Genomic DNA, 23306 nt, shown 5'->3' with positions numbered 1-23306 from the left:
GGTTCCCCGCGCGACGATACGTAATTTTAGAACGCTCCTCGCGGTACCAATGTATTTAGGAACGCATTCCAAGGGTTCATTTTTCTATCCTTGTCGCTATCGAGCTCGGCGCCGTCACGTCGGTGCGATTTCACATAAACATCTCTCCGTGGCCGACTCGACGGAGCTTCAGGCGCAAGTATATTTTCGAAGCCAGGCTCACCGACGGGAACGAGCTCAGTGAAGACGGAATAACACGAACAATGGCTGCGGCAGGAAGTACGAACGCCGGTACAATTTTGCAGAAACTCGGCCTCAAGCCGATCACGAAATGTAGCCTTGTCAGATTTTATGTCCCGGCTTTCGGTGTCGCTTCGTACACCGCGTTGTCCGTCAATGTGATGTACCCGAGTCTTGTCGTCAGGTAAGGCAGTTCAGAATTCGTTGTAAGCGGAATCGTTAACCTCTGCCGTTATGCTTTTATGGAATGTTACGTAATATGGAAGCGGTCGCGTATCGGAAAACAAGTTTTCCTGATTGATTCGAAAATTTTTATCGACGCGGCTATTCTATTCTTGAATACGATTGATTTCGTGAATGGGGTTGTAGGTCAGTAAGGATCGACCCATTTATGTGTGACTCGTGACAAATGATTTTGCACGAGGACAATTTATTTCATTTATTTGAAACTGTTTTAAGTAATAGACGTTGATGTAATTTTGCCACTGAAAGTTTTAAATGATTTTCAAAATGTTTGTATGTGTTGAATCGCACGTGAGAGAATAGTATTACGTTTTTTGTGTAAATGATCATTTAATCTTTTTATTATATGCGTATATATATTATTTTTGAATTGTATAAATAGTTATGATAAAATGTTCGGGTTAAGCGATGGAGTATGAATATGATGACCAATGTCATGTTTCTGCTTGTGTTAGGTTTGTTTATAAAAGAGGTAATTTGTATTTGAATTTCTGATTTTTATCTGTGTTGTTACTTCTGTATATTTATAGACTATTTCCAAAGAAAGATGTCACAAACTTTTTATTGGGCGGTGCTCTCGTTGGCACTGGCTTGCATATATATAATCGAGAACATATGAAAAATGCTCCTCAATGTATGAAAATTGTATATAGGTAAGGATTTCTTGTATAATGGAATTTTATTGTTTCTAATGATGCAAATATTATGAAATCTTTTAAATAGATCCTTACATAATCTATTTTCTTAATAGTGCTGCTGGTGCTGTATTACTAAGCTTTGGATCAGTTCTGGTATGGGCTGTATTGCGATCTATTGTACCGCCGAATCCTGCTTTGTGTATAACAGCCGGTATTGGTTCTGGTCTTGCATTCATTAAGGTTGGTTCTAGCTATCTAGCTTTTGTTGACGAGCAAATTCAGAAGAAGTAGATCAATAGACATTTTGTAATCAATGCAACATCAATACGTATTAAATGCATCCAAACGAAAATTTGCAATAATATATGCAATAGTGGATTGAACCAAGAATATTAGAACAGAAAGCAACTATTGAGTAAAGTGTTTTTAAATGTCTACAAATTTGTACATTTTGTATGGTCTTTGCTATATGAATGGCCAATTATTATGAGCCAGATTATGTTAAATATAATTATGAATTATTTCCTTTTTGTCCTCATTGATCATTTGTGAGACTTGAAAAGTATTCTGAGGACGCATAGAACAAAGATTGAAATATTGTTATTTTTTCGTGAAACGTATGAACAATGAAAAGTGATTTCTTAAAACACAAAATATACCTCACGATATAACATTAGTTACCACAAACATGTACGAAGTTCCAACTTATTCCAAAAATATGGGAGAAGAGTAAGTTGAATTCTTAATTTAATGTGACATTATGAAATGAATGCATTTTTTGGGGCATGCTACATGCCCTTCCAACATTTATTTAGCATTAGTAATAGTATTGAAGATGTATAAGTTTCTTCTGCAACCTTAATAAATGTACCAGAAGGAAAGAAATTGAAACTTGATGTAACATACAATTGTAGTTCTTATTTGTGTCAGATTAATTTATTGTTTAATAATCAGCACATTTGATTTGTAAGAACTCGTTTTAATAGAATCAATGTTGTGATTTTACAAATGCACACGAGTGCACTATAACTGGATAAGATTGTATCACATGTACAATAAACTCTATTATTAAATTGAAGGTGATACACATCTATCTGTTTACCTACAAAATGAAAAGGTAAAAGTCCGATGTTTTATTATGAAAGTTTTGCATTTTATTAATAAATTCTGTAGTAGACAAAATAAAATTACTTAATAATACGTACTAACATTATTTGCTGAAGGATAAATTACATATACAAACCAGACATACCGTGGACAATAGCACTCACACGATAAAGTGTGAAAAAAAATGATAATAAATAATAAAAGATGGAACAATAAACATTCACGACACACAAGGGTCTTAATTCGGTAACTTACATTTCTGTAACATCACCAATTAAAGACCTACGGTTATTATAAGAAACGATAGCGAACAATGTGTAACATTAATTAAGTAATGAAAATACCTCCATTACAAATAACCTGAAGAACGTATCGACAGGTACAGAATAACAATATCTTGGCCACTGTTAAAACAAAAATCAATTTACCAATATTCAGTATTGTTTTGTTTATTTATTATTATTCTCTATATACAAGTACATGTTATTGCTGCATCATGATTTCCTTGTATTCAAAAATACAATTCACATTTGGACATTGACTCTTTGGATTGAAAATATATATTTTATATTTATGTCCATTAAAATATGTTTATATGTACCTGTCGTATAGACTCGACTTGTATACGAACTCAAGACTTCAAATACGACTGAAAGCTCTTACAGAATGTAGTTTCCTATATTTCCATTTGACTTCCATTGCCTTACACGTTAATAAGATATCAATTTCGACGACCCACAAGCGATTTTACAAATATTTGCAAAATATTCAAAAACATTTACCAAGAAAACGATGATGAGATGTACGCATAAAGAATCTCCTATGATAAACATCTAAATTTGTTAAAATCAGGTCGAAAGCATTATTTCCAAAAATTCAGCTACGCGTTCTCAACGCTTGACCTTCCACAAGGTTAAAGGAAGAATTCGACACTCGATCACCGTAAACTGTACGTTACGCTATCATGCAATATGCATATTATACGTGCTGGTATTTAAATATTTTGTAGAAACAATTAAGATACGCGTTCCTAATTACAGTATAAAAGATAGTAATCAACATGGTTAGATACAGTCTATGTTACATAAAAAGGAGGATAAGTAACGCGATTACACGTTGTGTCGTGAAATCGTATCACACATATACATATACATATATATTATATACATATGTATATATACATATATGTATATATCTTCAGCCGAAGGATATATAACAGTTTTAATTCCCTCTCGTGTTCTCTCAGACGCATTTCTATCGTAATTCACAAGTGTCCATTAAATTCCACTCCTGGCACTTAAAACTTACGATAAATATGACACTTAAATAATACACGCGAAGCGAGAGTATTATTTCACAGCGGTGTAAAGGCACCTATATTATATTTCCGATATTCGAGACAGTCCAGGTCAGGAAATGCGAAGACCTCTTTTTACAAATAAACTGCAAATATTCGTGCAACCGATTTATAAGAAACAAAACAATTACAGATATATCCTTTACGTTAACAGTTCCACTCCGTTGTAATTATACACCTGACTCTCGATTTACGCGGACTCTTTTCACGCGAGCCTCTTCTTTTTAGTTCTGAATTTAGTGGCTAAAATATACTCTTGTTCTAAAATGTCATTGCCATTGTTTCTGTTAACTAACCATACTGGGACTTTTCCTATGGTAACTGCAATTAACTGGCTACAACATAAACAAATCAGATGATAATTTAGTTGGAAACAAAAAGAAGAATGAAAATAAAAAAATCAATCAGAACATAGCAATTGATATAAAATTAAATACTGGGACTTTTCCTATGGTAACTTCAAATAACTGGCTACAACATAGATAAATCAGATGATAAATTCTTAGTTGGAAACAAAAATTCCTAAAACATATACCAGCTCTCTTCAACATTTTTTCTCTTGATTCTCGTTCGCGTAAACCGAATCCACGTGGACTCCGCGTAAATCGATCAGGTGCACGCGAAATACTCAACACCCGCTTTACAGGCGTTTCTATCGTTTCTCATCGCATAAACATTTGCAGTCTACATTATAACGTTTCGATCAAATAATTGAGCACCTGGTAACCATAGAGTTACACTTGGAATTCACTGAACCAACCACCGAGGTCCTCATTTCCGCTAAAAATTCCAGACCCAAGTTCCATCGGATCGGCGTTCTTTTCCTCACCTCGAAACGGAAGCTCGATAATACTGTCCCTCTCCTGTCGAGACTTCTCTCTCGCCTTGTCGAGCTAGACGCTCTTCGGAGAGACTATCGGTGTACTCTGAGTAGCGCGATCGGTGTCCCCCGGAAGTGAGTGCCGATCGAACGACACTCGTCCCGGGGAGGAACTGTTGGCGCCTCGGTTGAAGGATTCACCCTCGCACGGACGAGATGTTTAACGACGATTAACTGTGCTCCGTGTGCGGCATCGTTGTCTCGTTCCTCACGGGGGCGCCCGTCGAGATCTTCACGGAAGAGGAGAGGAACTTGCTGATCGTTTCCGTCACGCTTTCCGTCACTCTGTCGATCGTGTCGGTGAGTATCTGCTCGCTGCCCGTCGAGTGCAGCAGCTCGTGGGAATCCGAGTCGTGATGGTGACTGTCCTCGTGGTGATGGTCGTCCTCGTGGCCGCTCGCGTGCGAGTGCCCGCCGTGCGAGTGCGAATGTGAATGCGAGTGGGAGTGAGCAGCTGCAATGGAGAAATAAGTATTTGAATATTTCTGTTGCAAGTTGATTCATTGATTTGCTAAGGTGGTCACCGATGACTGGGAAATGGTTGGAGATTGTATGAAGGAAACTGGTGTTGAGTTAGAATATTTGGTGATGCGAGTAGTTCAATGATAGTGGACTGTGAGAACTATGGTAAATTATTAATTCGTTGCAGTTGGAAGTTTTTCGGTAGGAATGTTTGATATTTCTTGAGGCGAAGACGTTGTTATTTATAACATAGTTTTCAAATAATCATGATTTAATTGAGTGAACTATAGCAATTCGATTTGGTTAGGGGTCACCGGTGACCCCCATGGCATTCAACGTGTTAAATAGTAATTCATCTATTCCCGTACTATGCACGATAATTGTTATAAACAGTAAGACATCAAAAGTATCAGCTTAGATTCAATCTAGTAATCTCCAAAGATTAAATATTCGTAATTAACATTAATCTCTAATATCTCCAAAGTTTCAATCGTTTGAATTCTAAGTATTCACCTGTCGGTAAAGCAGACAGTAGCCGATAATACAATTTAATAATTAACCCTTTGAACTCTGTAGGCTCCAATATTGCACCAGGAATAATATTAGATATTTTAATGAATCAAAGAAACTACCCTAAAATTATTACATTTTCCACACGTCCAAATTTTCTACTAAGAAGGAAAATAAAGGATCTAAGAAATGTTATATTTCTCATTTTCGCTAATACTATGAAAATTAGTTGCAGTTGCTGATAGATTACAAAACCATCTGGAGTGGAAAGGGTTAACACTTTGCGTACCGTTTTTCTATAAAGACAATTTTTCTATAAATTGCCACAGCATTGAGAAAAATATAAAATTTCATACGAATCGATTATCTATTCAAAATATATTACATAATAATCTAATATCTGAGTTTTTCTATGTATAGTGACATAAGTCGACCTCACTGAAAATTGCCATCCGCACAATTTCCTGAAAATTGTCAATGTATAAAGAAAATTTCATTTCTCATATCCGAAGAAATTTTCACAATGCGCATAATTCACTGCTACTCCAAAACGCGCATCTTGCGATGAACTGGTTCAAAGTCGCTTTCGTCGCTTAAAAACCAACAACACCGTTGGAATTCATATACCGCGTAAACAAGATCGCGCAAAAAGAATCGCATAGAAAAGGACCGTACACAACAGGTTCGACTGTATTTTGTTTAGTTTCTTTTCCCCGGAGCCGGATAACATAATGTCACGCCGTTTCGTTTCGCGTTTACGCCGTTGACAATGATACACCGTGAAATCAAATTGCATAACGGACAACAGTGCCGCGAAGGCAGCCTGTTATTACGATGCCTTGCTTTCTAGGTCCCTCGAGCCTAGACCCCTTGACTGAACCCAATCACTGTTATTAACACTAGATTTACCGACGTTTATTGTACAACTTGTTTTATTGTCTTTAGAAGCATTGATGTTCTGTCGTTTAGATTCCGAAAATTAGAGGTTCAACCCTTAGCAGTCCTATGTCGAGTCAGACTCGACGTTCCATTTTATTGCAACCTTTACCTGTTTTAACAATTTTTTCTATATTTATTTGTAGCATCACAATTGTCGAGATCATCGAGGAACGTTTTCAAGTTTATGGCGTGAACAGTATGACGATTCAATCTGAAGTGCTCTTCATATCAATCGTAATGATACTTGGGCATGTGATGTGTAACGGTCGTCACGAATACTTGTTAAACGAGCGAAATTGATCTTTTGTTCAGAGTCCTACGTTAACAGTGGGAATAGCCTTGCTTAATTTGCTGAGGATACTTCAAGGTCACCGCTTCCCATCTCGAATGTTGCTTAACCCTCTATGGGAAGAATTTTTGTTCATGATCATAACAAAATCTACGCAGTAGAAAATTAATAAATATCCAAAGTTTACAAAATAATAAGCAATAAAACTACGAAGTGTCTCGCAGTCAAATCATTCACCGAAATTCCAAGTTCAACCTAACAATCGTATACCAGTCGATTGTTTACAAAGGAATAACTGACAAAACTACAAAGTGTCTCGCAATCAAATCATTCACCGAAATTCCAAGTTCAACCTAATAATTGTATACAAAGGAATAACTGACAAAACTACAAAGTGTCTCACAATCAAATCATTCACCGAAATTCCAAGTTCAACCTAATAACTGTATACCAAACAGTCGATTGTATACAAAGGAATAACTGACAAAACTACAAAGTGTCTCGCACTCAAATCATTCATCGAAATTCCAAGTTCAAATTCACAGAATTCCCCTGGAAGCTGAAACCTCTAAGAGCAAAGGAATCGAGCCGAACTCCGCAGTCATCAGAACATCGCGCAGTTTTCGCGGATTAATGGGTTAATAGGTACATCCGAGTTTCATTGTTGCCTGCTCGAGCCGCGACGATTCCTGTACACACGAACACGAGCGTCGCCACGCGAAAGCGTTACTCGATGATTCGTGCCGGCCGCTGCGCCGGCCATCGCGCGACCTACGGCACGAATCATTTCGCCGCGGTGTTCATACCATGGTGCGTGTACGGGTTATCGGAATCATTAGCCTAATTGCAATTGAGCTGTCGTGTGCGTTCGTTGTGTGCGTTCGTCGCGTAACACGGAAAGGGTGGAAAAAAGCGTCGCGTCGCGTCGGTACTCTGTGTGTGTGTGTGTGTTTTATGGGAATGGAGAGGGAAAGGATAAAGGTTAATCCGTAAATTCCCGTAATCAGATGCGTAGACGGGGTTAAAGGCTCTTTAGAGGGAACCGGCACGCAAACTGCCTCCGTTATTCGGTACGAACGTTGGCGTATTGCGTGAAGAACGGTCAGTGACCAAACAAACTCCGTTCGGGGATTTCCGGTGTTGCGCGGTTCACGATCCGCCGAGGAGATTACCAGCGTTCGCCGCGGCGCGCCGAGCAACGTCTCCTGCGTTCGTTAACGGAGAAACGGTGAACGGGATTGAATTGTCTGTTTAGAGATAGCGACGATTCGGCCCCCTTCGATAGATTAGAGCAGAGTTTCTCAACCTGTGCTCGGCGACCTAATATCGGGCGTCCCGTTAGCTGTTTATTGGGTCACGAAATGGGAGCTGCCATATTGGGGAACTCAGTGGAACTATCGGAACGGAATTGGGAGATTCAAGGGGTTATCTTCTTTGGAAAGAGTTAAACCTTTGAACTTTGTAGGTTACAATATTGTACCAGGAATGATATTAGATGTTTTAATGATTCTTAATGCTCCAATGAAATTATGACTAATGTACATAATTTGATAAATTAAGGTAAAGTATTTTATAATATTTCACGTGACGCGTTATGAAAATTTTAGTGTTAATCCTTTGAATTTTGTAGGCTCCAATATTGCACCAGTTATAATGTCAAATATTTCAATAAATCAAAGAAGCTACCCTATAATTATTAGATTATTCATATATCCAAATTTTGCAGTAAGAAGGAGAATAAAAGATCTAAGAGATGTCATAGCATTCTTCATTTTTGCTAGGGATACTATAAAAATTAGTTGCGGTTGCTGATATAAATTTCTATGAGCTGTAAAAATAGGAAAATTGTACTCCGAGGGTTGAAATGCATGATAATTTGAAAAAGTTAAGGCTGTATGGAATTAAATTTGTGGCAATGTGGCTTAATTGGCAAAATTTAATGTTTCTTTTAATGATGTGGTAACTAGCAAAGCTAGAAAGATAGGTACTTACATAAAAACGAGATTCCTCGTTTCCGTTACACAATCTGTCAAGATAGTTCGATTCTTTGAAATTTTCTAGATATCCATAAGTAACAAGATTAGTATGACACCAGGGTCCAAAAGGTTAACGAGGTCAGTGGTGAGAATATTAGAGAAGAGACAGCAGAATTTACTTTGACAGAAGAAAGTATCAGCTGCGCCGGAGAGCCATGGCTCTCCGTGGCCGTGACTTTTTGGGCGTCGTTACTGGGTTGTTCGTCAAATCGATAGACGTTTCCGCGAGGTCGAGTAACACGTGGGAGGTGATTCCATCAAGGACGTACCTGCGATAGGTTTGCACCGGGACGGATTGGTTGCGAGAAACAGGTCCTGCCAAGACGTTAATCGTTCCCGGTACGCCGCGGGATACGGATTTGGTATTTAGGTTGACTGACAGTTCGAGCGAATTTTTACGAGAAACTGTGCGCGTTCTCATGAACGTCAGTTCGAGACGATGTATTCGGAGGAAATCATTTTTGCGGGGATTCTTATATTGCTCCGTGTAACCTTAACACTTATTATCTTCAATTGAACTCGTACAATTAATTTGGTTGAAACCTCGTTTTGTAAGAACGAGAATCGTATTTGATGAATTGCAAATAATTCTCACTTCAAGACTTACTAAACAGCAAAAAAGAATAAACAAAATAAAAGGCAATACGCTAAGTGAAAAGTGGGAGATCTCCCCATTCGGTTGGCTAAGTGTTAACACGTTTGTTAGGCTTATTCGATTTAATAAATCTAAACAAAATAGAAAAACGAAACTGAAACGAGTCATTGAGTTCCTAAATATAATGTAGTTTATCATTTTGAATAATATTTGTAGCATTAATTTCAGTTTCATGAAGATCATGGAAATTTGGAGAAAATTTTGAGTCATGAAACATTAACAATAGAACTACCAGTCTTTGAAATTTCTCTGTGACTAAATGGAGCAACTACTGAGATTTTTGATGTGATGATTCTTTACTGAGACAATTGATTCGCACTGTAGTGTCTGTATTAGTAAATCAATTTCTCTAGCAGTTTCTCAGAGAATCCGTTATCTTTTCAACAACTGGGAAAGACATCATGAATGGGTCGTCTTGACTCATCCGGTAGTTCTAGTGTTAATAACAGGGTCACAGCGTCCTTGGCGAGTTTATGGGCAAGAGATAGTCGCCATTGAAATGGAAAATGAAGTGCCGCTAGGAAACAGTGGATCCTTTGTGGCTAGTCAATAAGATCCCACTTTCACCAGCAGTCATCCGATGATCTCGTTCCTTAGCACCGTTGAAACGGTTCGTGAAAGTTAACTTGCGGATTTCGTCGTGCTCACGTATTCATAGAATACATTTAACCCTTTGCGAGATGAAATTTTCGTATTTGCAAGGCTAATTCTCAAACAGACGATTTAATTATTTGAACAGCAAGAGATCACGCAATTCTCACTAAAAAATACAATTATTTCTCAAACCCTAATATCATTGTTCTACAAACATTTGAACCCACAATTTCCATAGACCCCAAAAATTCGCGAAAGAGGAACTCGAACGACAGAATCTTCGAAACACTCACTGGTGATTTGCAGGCGCAGCACCAGCATGAACCGACGATTACAATCGTCAAAATATAATTATTTTTTAAGTTCTAATACTGTCGTCCTACAAACGTTTGAACCCACAATTCTCATAGACCCCGAAAATTCGCGAAAGAGGATCACGAACGACAGAATCCTCGACAAGACGGAAGCCCATCAGAAACTTGAAACGATGGGCTATCCTCGAAACACTCACTGGTGATTTGCAGGCGCAGCATCATCAAGAACCGACGCCTATCGTAATCAAAATACAATTACTTCCCAATCCCTAATACAAAACTCCGCGAGAGAGTAACCCGAGCGACAGACTCCTCGAATGAACGAATCCCATCATAACCGTCGCAGCGACAATCCGGGAAACACTCACTGGTGATTTGCAGGCCCAGCATCAGCATGAACCCGACGATAATGGCCGTCAGCTGTAAGAGCCCACTTTTCTCGTTAGCCCTCTCTCTGGCGAGGACCTCGAAGAAAACGACGTAGAGCAACGTGCCGGCGGCCATTCCCTGCAGTATGGTGGGCGTCGGGCCTAGATTCTCGCTGTCGTTCTTGAAATGGCCGAGCGCTAGGCCGACGGCGATGCCGATGGGCGTCACCATGGAGAATATCGTCAGATAGCCGAGAGTGGTCTTAGTGGAGGCGCCGGCGACGTACAGCTCCATGCCGACGCAGAAGGAGATCACCAGCTTGTGTGTCGCGATAGCCGCGGCTAGATAAACCACGGAGCCGATCGAGGGCTCTAGACCGACGGCGAGTCCCTCGAAGATCGCGTGGAACGAGAGGGCGAGCACGGTCAAGAGGCCCTGGACCGACGTGTTCTTCGCCATCGCGTGCTTGTGCTCGTGCCGCTTCGCCCTCGGGTAGTTGTTCAGATCGGCGACCGAGGACGAGTGCCTCGGGTGCTCGCGATGGCGTTCCGAGGACAGCCCCGACGGCGAGGACAGCACGAAGATGGCGGGCAGCGTCTTGTCCTTGTCCTTGGCGTCCTGGAGGTCGTCCAGGTGATGCGTCGACCGCTTCGTCGAGTCGTTGTCCCCGGAGTCGTCGACGTCCTCCTTCCACGTCGACCTGGTCGTCGTCGACACCGTGGTCGTGGAACCCGTGTACGTCGCCGAGGACGCGCCCGGCTGGTTGTTGTTGCACCTGCGCACCGACACCGTGCGGTAGAGCAACGCCTCCGAGGACTCCGGCTTGCCAGTCAGCGCCGCGTGCACCGCTTCCTCGACGAAGTACACGAGGAAGAAGCCCCCGCAGAACAGCAACTCCGAGAGGCTCAGCGTGCCCAGTCTCGGTAGCTGCCCGTTGGACTGGTGACGCTCCACGCTGCTGCGCACTTCCGGCGCTAGGTGCAGGAACGTGGTGAACAGCAGCACTCCGCCGCCGAAGCACAGCAGCAACGAGGTCTGCAGACCCTGGGAGCAGCAGATGGACCGGTTGTCGGTGCCGGTTTCGTTTCGGTTCCCTTGGGAAGTTGGGGATATGGGGATCTTGGTGGTTTGGGAGCTGAGGGAGCTAACTCGTTTGTAATGTCGATTGATGGCTTTTCAAACTTTTAACACGTTCGTTAAGATTGTGTTTATGAAGCTATTGCAATTTGTATTTTGAGTATTGTTTACCAAAGTTCTGTTTCTTAGTGAAAACATATGTTATCGTACGTAATCATTTACATGTCAATTGGGAATAGCTTTACTAAAACTTTCAACCCTTTGCACTCGAGAATATTTTTCTCAACAAATATTCATTATTTTCCGATGAAATGTCAATGATATGTTTTACAACTAACACAAAGAAATACCTTGCATAAATTAACAGAACTATTTTATTTCGATGTTCCATGTGTTGATGCATTATATAAAAATTTAATATTGAATTCTACATTTTATCGTTTTCATGGGTCAAATCAAATGGCGACTCAAAGGCGCCTCTCGAGTGCAAAGGTTAACCCATTCGCTGCCAATTATATGAAGCTATTTCCATTTATATTTTGAGTGGTATTGTTTACCAAAGTTCTGTTTCTTAGTAAAAACATATATTATCATACATAATCATTTACATGCATGAAATCGAAGACGAGTATACTCGTCCTTGGCAGCGAATGGGTTAACCAGATAACTGTGAATTAGGCATTGCTTCTATCAGAGTCTAATTTGGAAAGTGTTACAAACGAGTTAGGTCGATGTCCTTGGAATGGTACTACCCCAACATGGAGAACAAATTCTCTGATTCGATCGACTGAATATTTCCTGTGGAGGCAGTACTTCGAAGCTCCCTCGAATCTCTACTGGTAAGTAATCATTGGTCGATTTAGCGAACAATCTACACTATTACAATAAATTTCAAAGCTTCTTGCATTGCGAATTTTTACTTTACCAGTGGAAGATTTTTTTAAGGGACACCAGGAGTCGAAGCAAAATACCAAAGCGAATCGGAACGTACTTGCGAGCTCGCGGACGTGGTCGCGGTGTTGGTCCCGAACGCGTTCGACACCGACGTGGACGTGCAGGTACTGGAATTACTGGAAATACCGCGGTGCCGTTTCTGACGATGATTCATTCTATATCGTCCGACGATCAACGGCAGCATGCCCAGGATCAACGAGCCGAACCCGAGGCCGATCATCGCTCCTATCTTAGCTACCAGCAGGATCGTCGACGTCGTTGTCTCCTCCATTTTCTTGTCGAACAGGAAACTTCACTTTCGCGATGCAAATATCCGAAGTAACTTCTCTTGCCGAGCTTCTCGACGCTCTTTGAATTTACAATCCTTCGGTTCTAAAATCCTCTTCGACTCTGAACTTCTAACCTTTGTTTAACTTCTACTCTTCGTTTCTTAGGACTCTTCGAGTTTCAACTACGAGTTCGAGAAAAGATTCTTCGATTCACTTGCTACCACTTCGCGTCCTCTAAAATTCTCGACAGTGAATTTCTTTTACTCTTTTTCTAAGTTCTACTCTTCGTTTCTTAGGATTCAAGTTTCGACTGTTACGAGTTCGAGAGAAGATTCTTCACTTCGATTCACCACGTCCTCTAAAATTCTCCACACTGAACTTCTTCTGATCTTTCCTAAGTTCTACTCTTCGTTTCTTAGGATTCAAGTTTCAATTGTTACGAGTTCGAGAGAAGATTCTTCACATCGATTCACTTTCCTTGCTACCACTTCACCACGTCCTTCATCCTCGCGTCTCCCACGATGCTCATTGCGATCTCCACAGCGCTCGATGCTCACATCGGTAGCCGGGCACGGGTGTATCACACTGTTATCCCGTTCGATCAGGTGATCAACGGCGCAGTTGCTTTTTCACTTAACGCGCGCCGCGGTGTCGTCGAAGGGGAACGAATTTCGCGGAGGAGGGTACGCGGCGTACCTTTCGTCATTTGTGGGTGTTAATGTCTGCCTTCATGCGGCGGTCACGCGAAACACGTACCGTTTCTCGAGTTACTTGCGAGCTGTCTTTATAAAACGGAGATTAAAGTCCTCGTTGCGTGCCTGTCAAAGGGATGTCAATTCTCATGGCGTGTCGTTCAAGGGGAAGATTAAAATACCTAATGCGTCCTCGAAGGAAAAGTTCTCGTCGCTCTAACACTAGATTCACGGACATTTATTATACAATCTGTTGTACTGTTAGAAACATTGATATTCGTTACAATTCGACACAAACATTTAGCAAATATTTATAAAATTCACGAGTCGAATCGACTTGTTCCGTAAATCTAGCGTCAACCCCTTATATCGCGCGTGAGTACCGCGATAAAAATTTAATCGATGCAACTGCTCAGTTCCTTTATTCAAATTAAATCTGTCAACTCAAAGTAATCGTGGAATAAGCATAAAATTCCGTAAATCTAGCGTCAACTCTAGTGTCAACCCCTTACATCGCGCGACTCGTGAATATCGCGATAAAAATTTAATCGATACAACTGCTCAGTTCCTTCGTATTCAAATTGAATCCGTCACCAACTCAAAGTAAAATAAACTCCTTTCCTAAATAATCAATCATAAAATAATGCAGTATGGAAGAAATCCTAGGGCAGGAGGCTAAGTGCTTCAACGCAAGATTCGAGCCGTGAAGTAAGAAATTTCGTAAGAAAGTGATACGAAGTTCGATGGGATTCCAGCGAACCAATTATTATCGCCCCATTTCAAAACGGAGTTGCACAACCGGTGGATGCCTAACGTTCCGATACCCTAACTGCGTCCGCGCCGGCACGCTGAAAGTCCTCGCAGCATGCCGCTCGAGGAGAAGATTAAAATCCTAACGAGCAACGGTTAATTACGAGGGAAAAACGATCGAGCGAGCCGAGCGTTTCGCAACAGTGTGCGATTTGCACTTTCCAAAAAGGAAAAGCGAGAGGTTGCGACACTCGCCTGGATCCAGGGCACGGAACGTGTTATCGCGATCGTTTCGTTGTTCCGCGATCTCGCCGGATAAAGCCGGCCGAGCGGGAAAACGCGCGGATTTTCGGTCGCCGGCCGATTCCGCGGAAAGAGAAGATGACGAGAACGGCACAATCGAGTTAGATTCGAAGCGAGCGAGAGGAGGATCGAGATTCTGGTTCTTGGTGCTTGATGAAGATAATTGGCCGACCGAATGGGATGAAGATTTAATCCCCGCGATATTGATGGTTCTGGTAATTGCGCGGAGAACGTCGCTCGACCGGATCTAGAGCGAATCTTGGATGGACCCGATTCGACGTGGATCGAATGCAACTCTTTGCACGATGAATTCTGGTTTGATCAGAGTTTGGTATTGATGTATTAACGCTAGGTTTACGAAATTCACGCAGATTGAATTTTATAAACGTTATTTGGTAAATGTTTCAATCGCTTGATCCGATTACACGAATATGAATGATCGTCTTTCCACGTCTGCAATTTCCAAAATCTAAATGAACGAATATCAACTTCCCCAGGAACAATAGAAACTGTACAGTGTTAGAAATATTTTTTATAGGAAATTGATTTGTATATTGAGACTTTGAGAGGAAATTTCGTTAAAGTAAGTCGCTATTTCTAGAGGTCATAGTGTTTATTCTTTACCGTGTCGCTATCTATTTAAATGACTATGAATAACAATGTGGTATCATTATTGCAACTAATAAGCGGTTTTCGCAAATTAAACGTAGATAATATTCATGTTTGAAAAGTTGTGAGACCGAGTAGATAAAGCATTGTAGAAAGGATAACCAATGTCAAACTATAGTCACTATAAAATGTTCACTATATAGCAACTAAAATGTTTGTCGTAGATTGTCAAAGAAACTACCAAAGACAACTATACTCATTACTATATACACCACCCTGTCAATGACTGTCCATCCTAATCCACAGTTTTCCTACAATTGTCAATCTGTTCCAAGTGAATTTCGAAAATGTCCAAGATTCAGAGAACAGCAAATGTAAATAACTGAACAACTATACTAATTACGAAATTACGAATGACTGTCCATCCTAATCCACAGTTTTCCTACAATTGTCAATCTGTTCCAAGTGAATTTCGAAAATGTCCAAGATTCACAGAACCACGCAATGTAAATACCTACGAGCAACTATACTAATTACAAAACCGGACTGAAATGTAGATGATACTCTTCACGGGACACTGCACTCGGCGCAATTGTTTTTACCACTGTCCCAGCAAGTCGGAACGAGGTTCAACGCTATACTATAACCGACACGGATCAACTATACCAGCCACGAGATCCTATCGCTGAAATTGTCCTTCGCTAACACGAACACGGCAAGATCAAACGTTCAGAAGAAAAAGCGACGCAGCCAGATTCAATGGTACACTGGCAACTATACTCGCTATGAACATGTCACCATTGAAGCTACCGTACCGCTAGTGAAATCCGAAGAGAAACGTGTCTCCTAAACACTGTCGACCGTTTCGGAGCAACTATACACCTCGAAACTCACGACACATGGATCACTAACATTCAACACGTTTACAAATACAAGCGTCAAACGCAAACGCTTTCGAATACAATTTGACCAACTATACTCATGATCCTAACGATCTCTATCGTTTAGATTGCTCTTACAGGTACATGACAAGGTGAAGTGTGCGCAGTTTGAAAACAAGTGTCTGAATTGAATGGAACACTTCGCGGCGACTATACTCTGCGATCCTCGGTTAGATCAGTCGCGAACCCGGACCGCACTTTCCACAGCCGACACCCGGTTAGTTTCTCTTTTCTGGAATTGGAACGAGGACCCGAAGGAGCCGCCGCGAACCATCCGGTCGGTGTATTGTCGTAGGAACGATAGCTCCACGCGGTGCGACGGTGAATCGGACACTCCGGGGCTGGTTGGTGACTCGCTCGATCCCCTCGCGTCTTACATAGTTCCAGCCGAATCGTTTCCTGCTCCCTTCCCCCTCCAACGCGCGCCGCTTCCCAACCGACGCAGCCCGTTCTCTCCTTCCCCGTCGGCCGTCGACTCTCTCGCTGTATGCGCTCACGTAAACCGACGTGAATGCTGTTATAATGATTCTTGCCGCTCGCCCCGTAAACTTCCTACACGCGAACGGCAACAATCACCGAACGGCCCGCACCGCAGGAATTCGATGACAATTGATGGGTTTGGGAGAATGCATCGCTTTCGAGTTATTCGAATCCTCGTCGTCGGAGTAAGAGTTAATATCAGTGGTTGGAGTGCTGTGAAATAAATTGTGTTTTTGAAACGCTCCAAAAAGATATTAATCCTTGCATCCTGAATTGTACGAACGGCAACAATCACCGAACGGCCCGCACCGCAGGAATTCGATGACAATTGATGGGTTTGCTGGGAGAATGCATCGCTTTCGAGTTATTCGAATCCTCGTCGTCGGAGTAAGAGTTAGTATCAGTGGTTGGAGTGCTGTGAAATAAATTGTGTTTTTGAAACGCTCCAAAAAGATATTAATCCTTGCACCCTGAATTGTACGAACGGCCCGCACCGGAGGAATTCGATGACAATTGATGGGTTTGGGAGAATGCGGCATCGCTTTCGAGTCATCAGAGTAACAGTTAACCCTTTGCACTCCAAAGGTGCCTCTCGGTCAGTCGATTGATGTATCAAAATTGTAAAATTTGGTATTTAACATTAAATCTCGCGTAATCTGTCGACACGTGAAGTGTGGAAATAAAATACCTTTGTTAAGTTAGTTGAAAAAAATGTCATCTGTATCTCATAAAAATAAATTGAATATTTCTAGTGACAAATGTTTGAAGGGCAAAGGGTTGAAATCAGTGGTTGGAGTGCTGTAAAATAAATTGTGTTTTCAAAACGCTCCAAAAAGATATTAATCCTTAGACCTTGAATTCTAGATAATAGCTTCGCATGTTGTATGGAGTTAACCCTTTGCACTTGGAAGTTTTTCACTAGAAATATTTCAACATTTTCTGATGAGATAAAGACTATATTTTGTGAAACTAACTCGAGGAGGAATCACACGTACATCGAACAAAGCTATTATATCCAACAGACGTTGGATATTCGAAATAATCTTGAAAATAAATAGTTTCACTCGAATACTATAACGAATGTCCGAAGAAACTGAAAATAACCTAATGTTACAATTTCTATTAAATGCTCGGTAGTTCCAGTGTTAATCGAAAGAGACTGAGCCAGTCGTGACCAGCGGTTTCTATCATGGAAACGTTGCGTTTCGGAAGAACGCGTACCTTTATCTCTCGTATAATCATAAAATCCGCTAAAACCAAATGCCACAGATCAAAGCCATAAACGGTACGACACGAGTTTTCTCGTTAGGACGGAGTCACGAGTCTCGTTGAAAAATAAGAGAGCCGTAGTGTCGAATCGTCGCGTGTGCGACAACAAGAATAAACATGCAATCGAAAAGCGTGGGATAGTTAAAAATACGAAAAAACATATGACGGTTCGGCATTCGGGTTCAAAGTTCAATGAAAACCAGCGGCTACAATGTAAACAACACGTTAAAAATATCAGCTCGTTGGATGTTTGTCGAGTGTCGCTCTCCTTTGTTCCTTCGCCGGAGCGCTCAAGATTTCTATTCCCAATATCAACGAGGAAAATATCTCGCGTTTGAAGATGTCGGAAAGTTCCAGCGAGGTCTTAGCGTCGTTTTTATAATCCTCTATCTACCGCGAGGAATTAGAAGAGAATCAATAAGCTCCGATTGCTTTTTAATTCGACAATTGAAAAGAATATCGATAGAGAAGCGTGCAACTTTGTTCGAGTATTTAGTGAATGATAACTCGTCGCAGCAATTATACGCTTGTCAGTCTCTCCGAGGAAAGTCCAGTCCTGGTACACAAATGATTCATGCCGGGCGGCTCGTATCTCGACCAGCGGCAAGCGGCACGATTCATTCGAGACGATACGTGTACTTTCAGATTATTCCTATCTGTGAAACCGAAGCATGAACATTGGAACTATCGACCAGTAAAATCGATTGTTCTGCGCTTTCTTGTAACACTTATAAAGATACATTCATTGAGATTTCAATTTCCTTGTGCAAGAAATTGATTTAGATCAATACAAACTATTAAGATTCCTGAGATCGTCTGTTTTTTTCTATAATTACAGAAGAAGAGGTTTAAAATGGATCATTTTGAGATATCTGGTGATTCTAATGTTAAGCTGTTTACTTATACCGTTCCTCAGGTTCGAATAATTTAATCCCGACGCGAAATCGATTCGATCCAGCGAGATTCGCGGCTGCTATCTGAATTCGCCGACTCGGCCATGAATCAGCATCGCTCGGGTACAAACGCATGAACCTGATTTCACGGTGAAAGGCACTTCGACAACGGTCACGCGGAGTCGAATCATTCGTGCAGAAAAAGTAGCGCTGCGCGAGTCATCAACGAGGTATCTGCGCGGAACGCAAATGATTCGTGCCAATTTTGAACGCGCCGCGCACGGTTGGAGCGGCGAGAATCATTCGCAGTCGTTCCCTCCCGACAGTATCGTTGAAAAGAAACTTAATATCAGAGTTGAAGAGTGCAAATCATTTATCAGTGGCATGCAACTATCGCTACCGGTTTTAATTACCAGCGAACGCTTCGGTGCCAGCGATAAGTTCGAGATAATTTCGATGCCAATCAAAAACTGTACTTTCGTGTTGACGATAATTATCATTCACGATATGAATCGCGTACGCGACGCGTACAGCGTTGATCGAAATGAACAAGTTAACAAAATTAACAAATGATATTAACATGTTGAACATCATGGAGGTCACCGGTGATCTCAAATTGAATTACTATAGTTCATTCAATAAAACGATCGTTTGAAAGTATTTCTTATCATACATGTTAATAATAATGCAATTCAATCAAATGATTTGATATATTTCTTCCTTCGTGTTGAAATTGAATTTTTGAAATAGTAATTCAATAGTAATTCAGTAGAAGGTATTTCAACGATTTCTTTGGAATACATAGAAATCAATCTCAAAATAATCGTAATGGTGAAATAAATGAAATTTTGACTGGTACGGTAATTCTGTAAACAATGCGGATACCAGTGAAAATTCGTCTTCCCGACGTTTTCCTCGTTCACTGCAACGAGCCGCGTTATCGCGGCCGTTGGCCTCGAGGTCAGCTTTTTCTTCGACTTGTTTCGAACCACGTGCTTCGTCAACCGATAACTGACTATTGACACGGTGACAATCGATACACGCGAACCGCGCCAATAATGTCATCGCACGTTCGCGCCTCTTGAAATTATCGCATTCCTCGCGCCCCCGGACGGTCACCGGTCGTCGTGGTTTATTTCAATTTATTACGACCGATCTCCTCGATCGTCGTGGTCCCCTATTACTCGTCCCGTGATTTCACGAACTCGGATCGCCGCTCGGCGCGCGTGTGTCCGTGCATAATGTACTCATTGTACTCACTCAACAGCTGCAGTCCAAACATTAGGATGAATCCTACGAGAATAGATAAGTACTGCTTCAGGCCGGTTCTGTGCTCTTGGAGGATCTCGAAGAACACGACGTACAGCAGCGTCCCGGAAGCCAGACCCTGCGTCGGAATATCGTGTTACTTTGTTTACGTTATGCCGGTTACGCAAGGTCCGTCGAGCAAACTCGTCTCAAGCGAAAAGCCTCGAAAAGTTCGGATTTACATAAGATTTCGCGGTCCGTTCAGACCGGCGTTACAATGTTTACAATGACTTTGGGTGAGTTTTGGCTTTTCCTGTGAATTTCAGGTTTGCACGGTGGACCTACATAAGATTTCGCAATCCATTCAAACCGCTGTTATAATGTTTACAATTGCTTTGGGTGAATTTTGGCTTTCTTGTGAATTTCAGGTTTGCACGGTGGACCTATATAAGATTTTGCAATCCATTCAAACTGGTGTTACAATGTTTACAGTGGTTTCAGATGAGTTTTGGCTTTCTTGTGAATTTCAGGTTCGCACGGTGAACCAATACCAATCTGTTAATAGGAGGACGGCGTGCGTTGACAAATGAAACAAGTGTCGCAGTAACGCGAGAAGTATATACCTGCAATAAGACCGGAAGTATGCCACTAGAGGCAGCGCTTCCGCCGCCGACTAGAAACATTCCTATGGCGATCCCCAAAGGAGAAACGACCGCGAACGTGCAGACGTAAATGATGGAGAGGTACTGCCTGGTTTTGGACGCTATCAGCTCCACGCCGATGCAAAACGCTATGACGAATTTGTGAGCTGCAACCGCGCCGAACATGTACCTGCGAGAAGCATAAAACGTTTTTAATTTCTTGAAGACTTACGTAATTCGGATGTATAAAGGAAATTGCTTAAATAGTAACCAATTCGGTATTCATTTAAAATAGACTCGTGTGACTTTGGATACGTATACGTTTATAGTAATATGTAAATATGCAAAGTACACTAAAAATATCATTCCTAATCTTGTATACAAGGCCGGAAAACATAAATTTGCATAAACATCTGTTGATGGCTCGAGTTTATGTGCACACAGGCTTTTTCCCTGTGCACCATTAAACGGAATTCCATCGTCAATTGATAACCTACCAGACATAAGTAGCTGAACTCTCCAGCCCAATAGCAAGGCCTTCGAATAATTCATGCACGGACAAACCGAGAACTATTAATAATCCTCGTAGGGAGCTTATGACGAAGTCGTCTTTCTCGTCCATTATGACCGGCAAGTGGTGCGAATGGCCGTGGCCGTTGCTACAATAATAACGAACATACTTTTATCACCGCGTAATTTCCATACGATTTATGGCCGGGTCCAATACCGGCTGGTAAGCATCGTTCTTACAAGTGAGAATGCCCGCTGACGCAGTTCGGCAGCGTTTGTCCATTCTCCACCAGCTCGTTCGTGCTCCTGCTGACATCCTTCTTGGAAGAGTCCTCGCGTTGGGCTTGTTTCTTCCTCAAATGCGTGTGCACCGACTCCTCGACCAAGTACATAATGAAAAATCTGAAAATCCATGCATTCGAGTGGTCAGTAGTGTTCGGTATTTCTAAAATGGTAGAGTAAAATTGATTTCAATTAGTAAATACAAAATGAGAGAAATTGAAAGATGAAATTCTTATATGGTAACCTAAGAATTGCCACCCAGTTTCTAAATATCTATCTTTCAAGAATACATAATGTATTTATCATGTCCAATATTTGATTCCAATTAGTAACCACAAAATAAGAGAAATGGCGGGAAAGATGGAACTCTCATATGGTAACCTAAGAATTGTCACCTAGTTCCTAAGTACAAATCTCTCAATAATACACAATGCATTTATCATTTCCAATATTTACCTCGATTATACCTTTCACTAATCTTATTATAATACTTCAATATCATAGAATGTTATTAAAAATTTCAATGATTTCAAACTTACCCAGCACAAGTAAGAACCTCGGCCAGCGAGAAGCTCAGTGAAGGAAGCTTTCCCTCGTTGGTGAGATCTTCCACCCCTTCCTTCACTTCCGGCAGTAGGTGAAGGAAAGTTGTGCAGAACAGTACACCACCGCCGAATCCTAGCAGCAAGCTCACTAACTTGCTCGACCTACCGTAACGAGTACAGATTGGTCAGTGTAATCCTAGCTTATCGACCCGATGTTGCGCTCGTAATACGGGGTTACGTCACGGGGGTCGTCTTTGTAACCGTTACACCTCGATCGTCACGCTGATAACGGAATGCGCAAACTTCACGCCCAACGTATTTACTTTCAACGACCCACATGTAACTGGGTTATCGCTTTGGTCAGAGGGGATTCACCCGTTTCGAGACTGACGCTAAGGTTAATCATTAAGAGGATCACAGGCAAACAAGAAAGTAAATTGACTGTCTGACGGTGCAGTTGAGGTAACAATTAATGTTTACTTCTGAGATAAGGTTATTGGACAAAGAAAATTTAATCGAATGTATCGATAGGATTGACACGTACGCCACGGGGGTCACCGGTGACTCCCAATCGAATCGAAATACTGTAATTCAATTGAACAATGATTTAGAAATATTTCTATAATTCAATCAAACGATTTAATATTTTTTCCATTTTTATTTTACTCTATGAAATCGTGCGACGTGTTAGATATTAGGTCTACAGGTTTGGTTGCCCGGTAGAAATTTTTTTAATTGACGTTTGTTATTGTGATCTGCAATGGTTGACTATGGTGTGATATTCAGAAGTCTATTGTATCAAAACCAGCCGACGGAAATTGTTATACCTAGGATTTGTGACGCCGGTGGTGTTCCATTTCAAACATTTTGCCATTTGCATCGGCAGAATGCCCATGCACGTGCTGACTACGCATAAGATGACCATAGTGACACCTTTAGCAATTAGTACCCTAGACATGTCTACGGTCTCGTGGTGCTCCTCCTCTTCGTGATGGGAATCCGTATGAGACATTAGTCTTCGCATCAGCCAATTATCGTCCCTCGGAGACATGGTTCCTTTATTCCTTTTATCGAGGTATACTAAGAACAATAAATTTAAAGGAAATTTTCAGTTAGAATTTATCGAATCGTGGATAAAAAGCAAGAAGCCATTAACCTATTTCCTCTGGTTCCCACGAGTCGCGCTATTTTCGAGATGGTTAAATTCACACGTGATGTCGATGGCTGTAAA

The 23306-nt window shown here is 41.3% G+C and overlaps 2 protein-coding genes across 15 annotated transcripts in view; one reads left to right on the top strand and one right to left on the bottom strand.

Annotated features, from left to right (window-relative positions):
• Positions 1-94: 94 nt before the first annotated feature.
• Positions 95-2178, top strand: LOC116424485 (uncharacterized). The gene is made up of 3 exons (XM_031970953.2): positions 95-403; positions 993-1115; positions 1214-2178. The coding sequence occupies exons 1-3, from the start codon at positions 243-245 to the stop codon at positions 1389-1391; spliced, it is 462 nt and encodes a 153-aa protein (XP_031826813.1). The 5' UTR covers positions 95-242; the 3' UTR covers positions 1392-2178.
• A 462-nt stretch (positions 2179-2640) lies between these two features.
• Positions 2641-23306, bottom strand: part of LOC116424481 (zinc transporter ZIP3) — a 28409-nt gene continuing 7743 nt past the window's right edge. For 5 of the 14 annotated variants that reach the window (XM_031970945.2, XM_031970947.2, XM_031970946.2 and 2 more), the window contains 7 exons: positions 22903-23155; positions 22070-22237; positions 21489-21650; positions 21236-21397; positions 20721-20928; positions 20110-20236; positions 2641-4898 (listed from right to left, as the gene is read on the bottom strand). In XM_031970945.2, coding sequence (XP_031826805.1) covers positions 4615-4898; positions 20110-20236; positions 20721-20928; positions 21236-21397; positions 21489-21650; positions 22070-22237; positions 22903-23126 — 1335 coding nt within the window. In that variant the 5' untranslated portion in view covers positions 23127-23155 and the 3' untranslated portion in view covers positions 2641-4614. The other 9 variants (XM_076367874.1, XM_031970936.2, XM_031970938.2 and 6 more) reach the window with 9 other exon arrangements.

This window comes from Nomia melanderi, chromosome 5 (genome assembly GCF_051020985.1).
Source record: "Nomia melanderi isolate GNS246 chromosome 5, iyNomMela1, whole genome shotgun sequence".
NCBI classification, from domain to species: Eukaryota; Metazoa; Arthropoda; class Insecta; order Hymenoptera; family Halictidae; genus Nomia; species Nomia melanderi.
The sequence above is the reverse complement of the archived record's forward strand: the minus strand, read 5'-3'. Positions and strand labels throughout refer to the sequence as shown.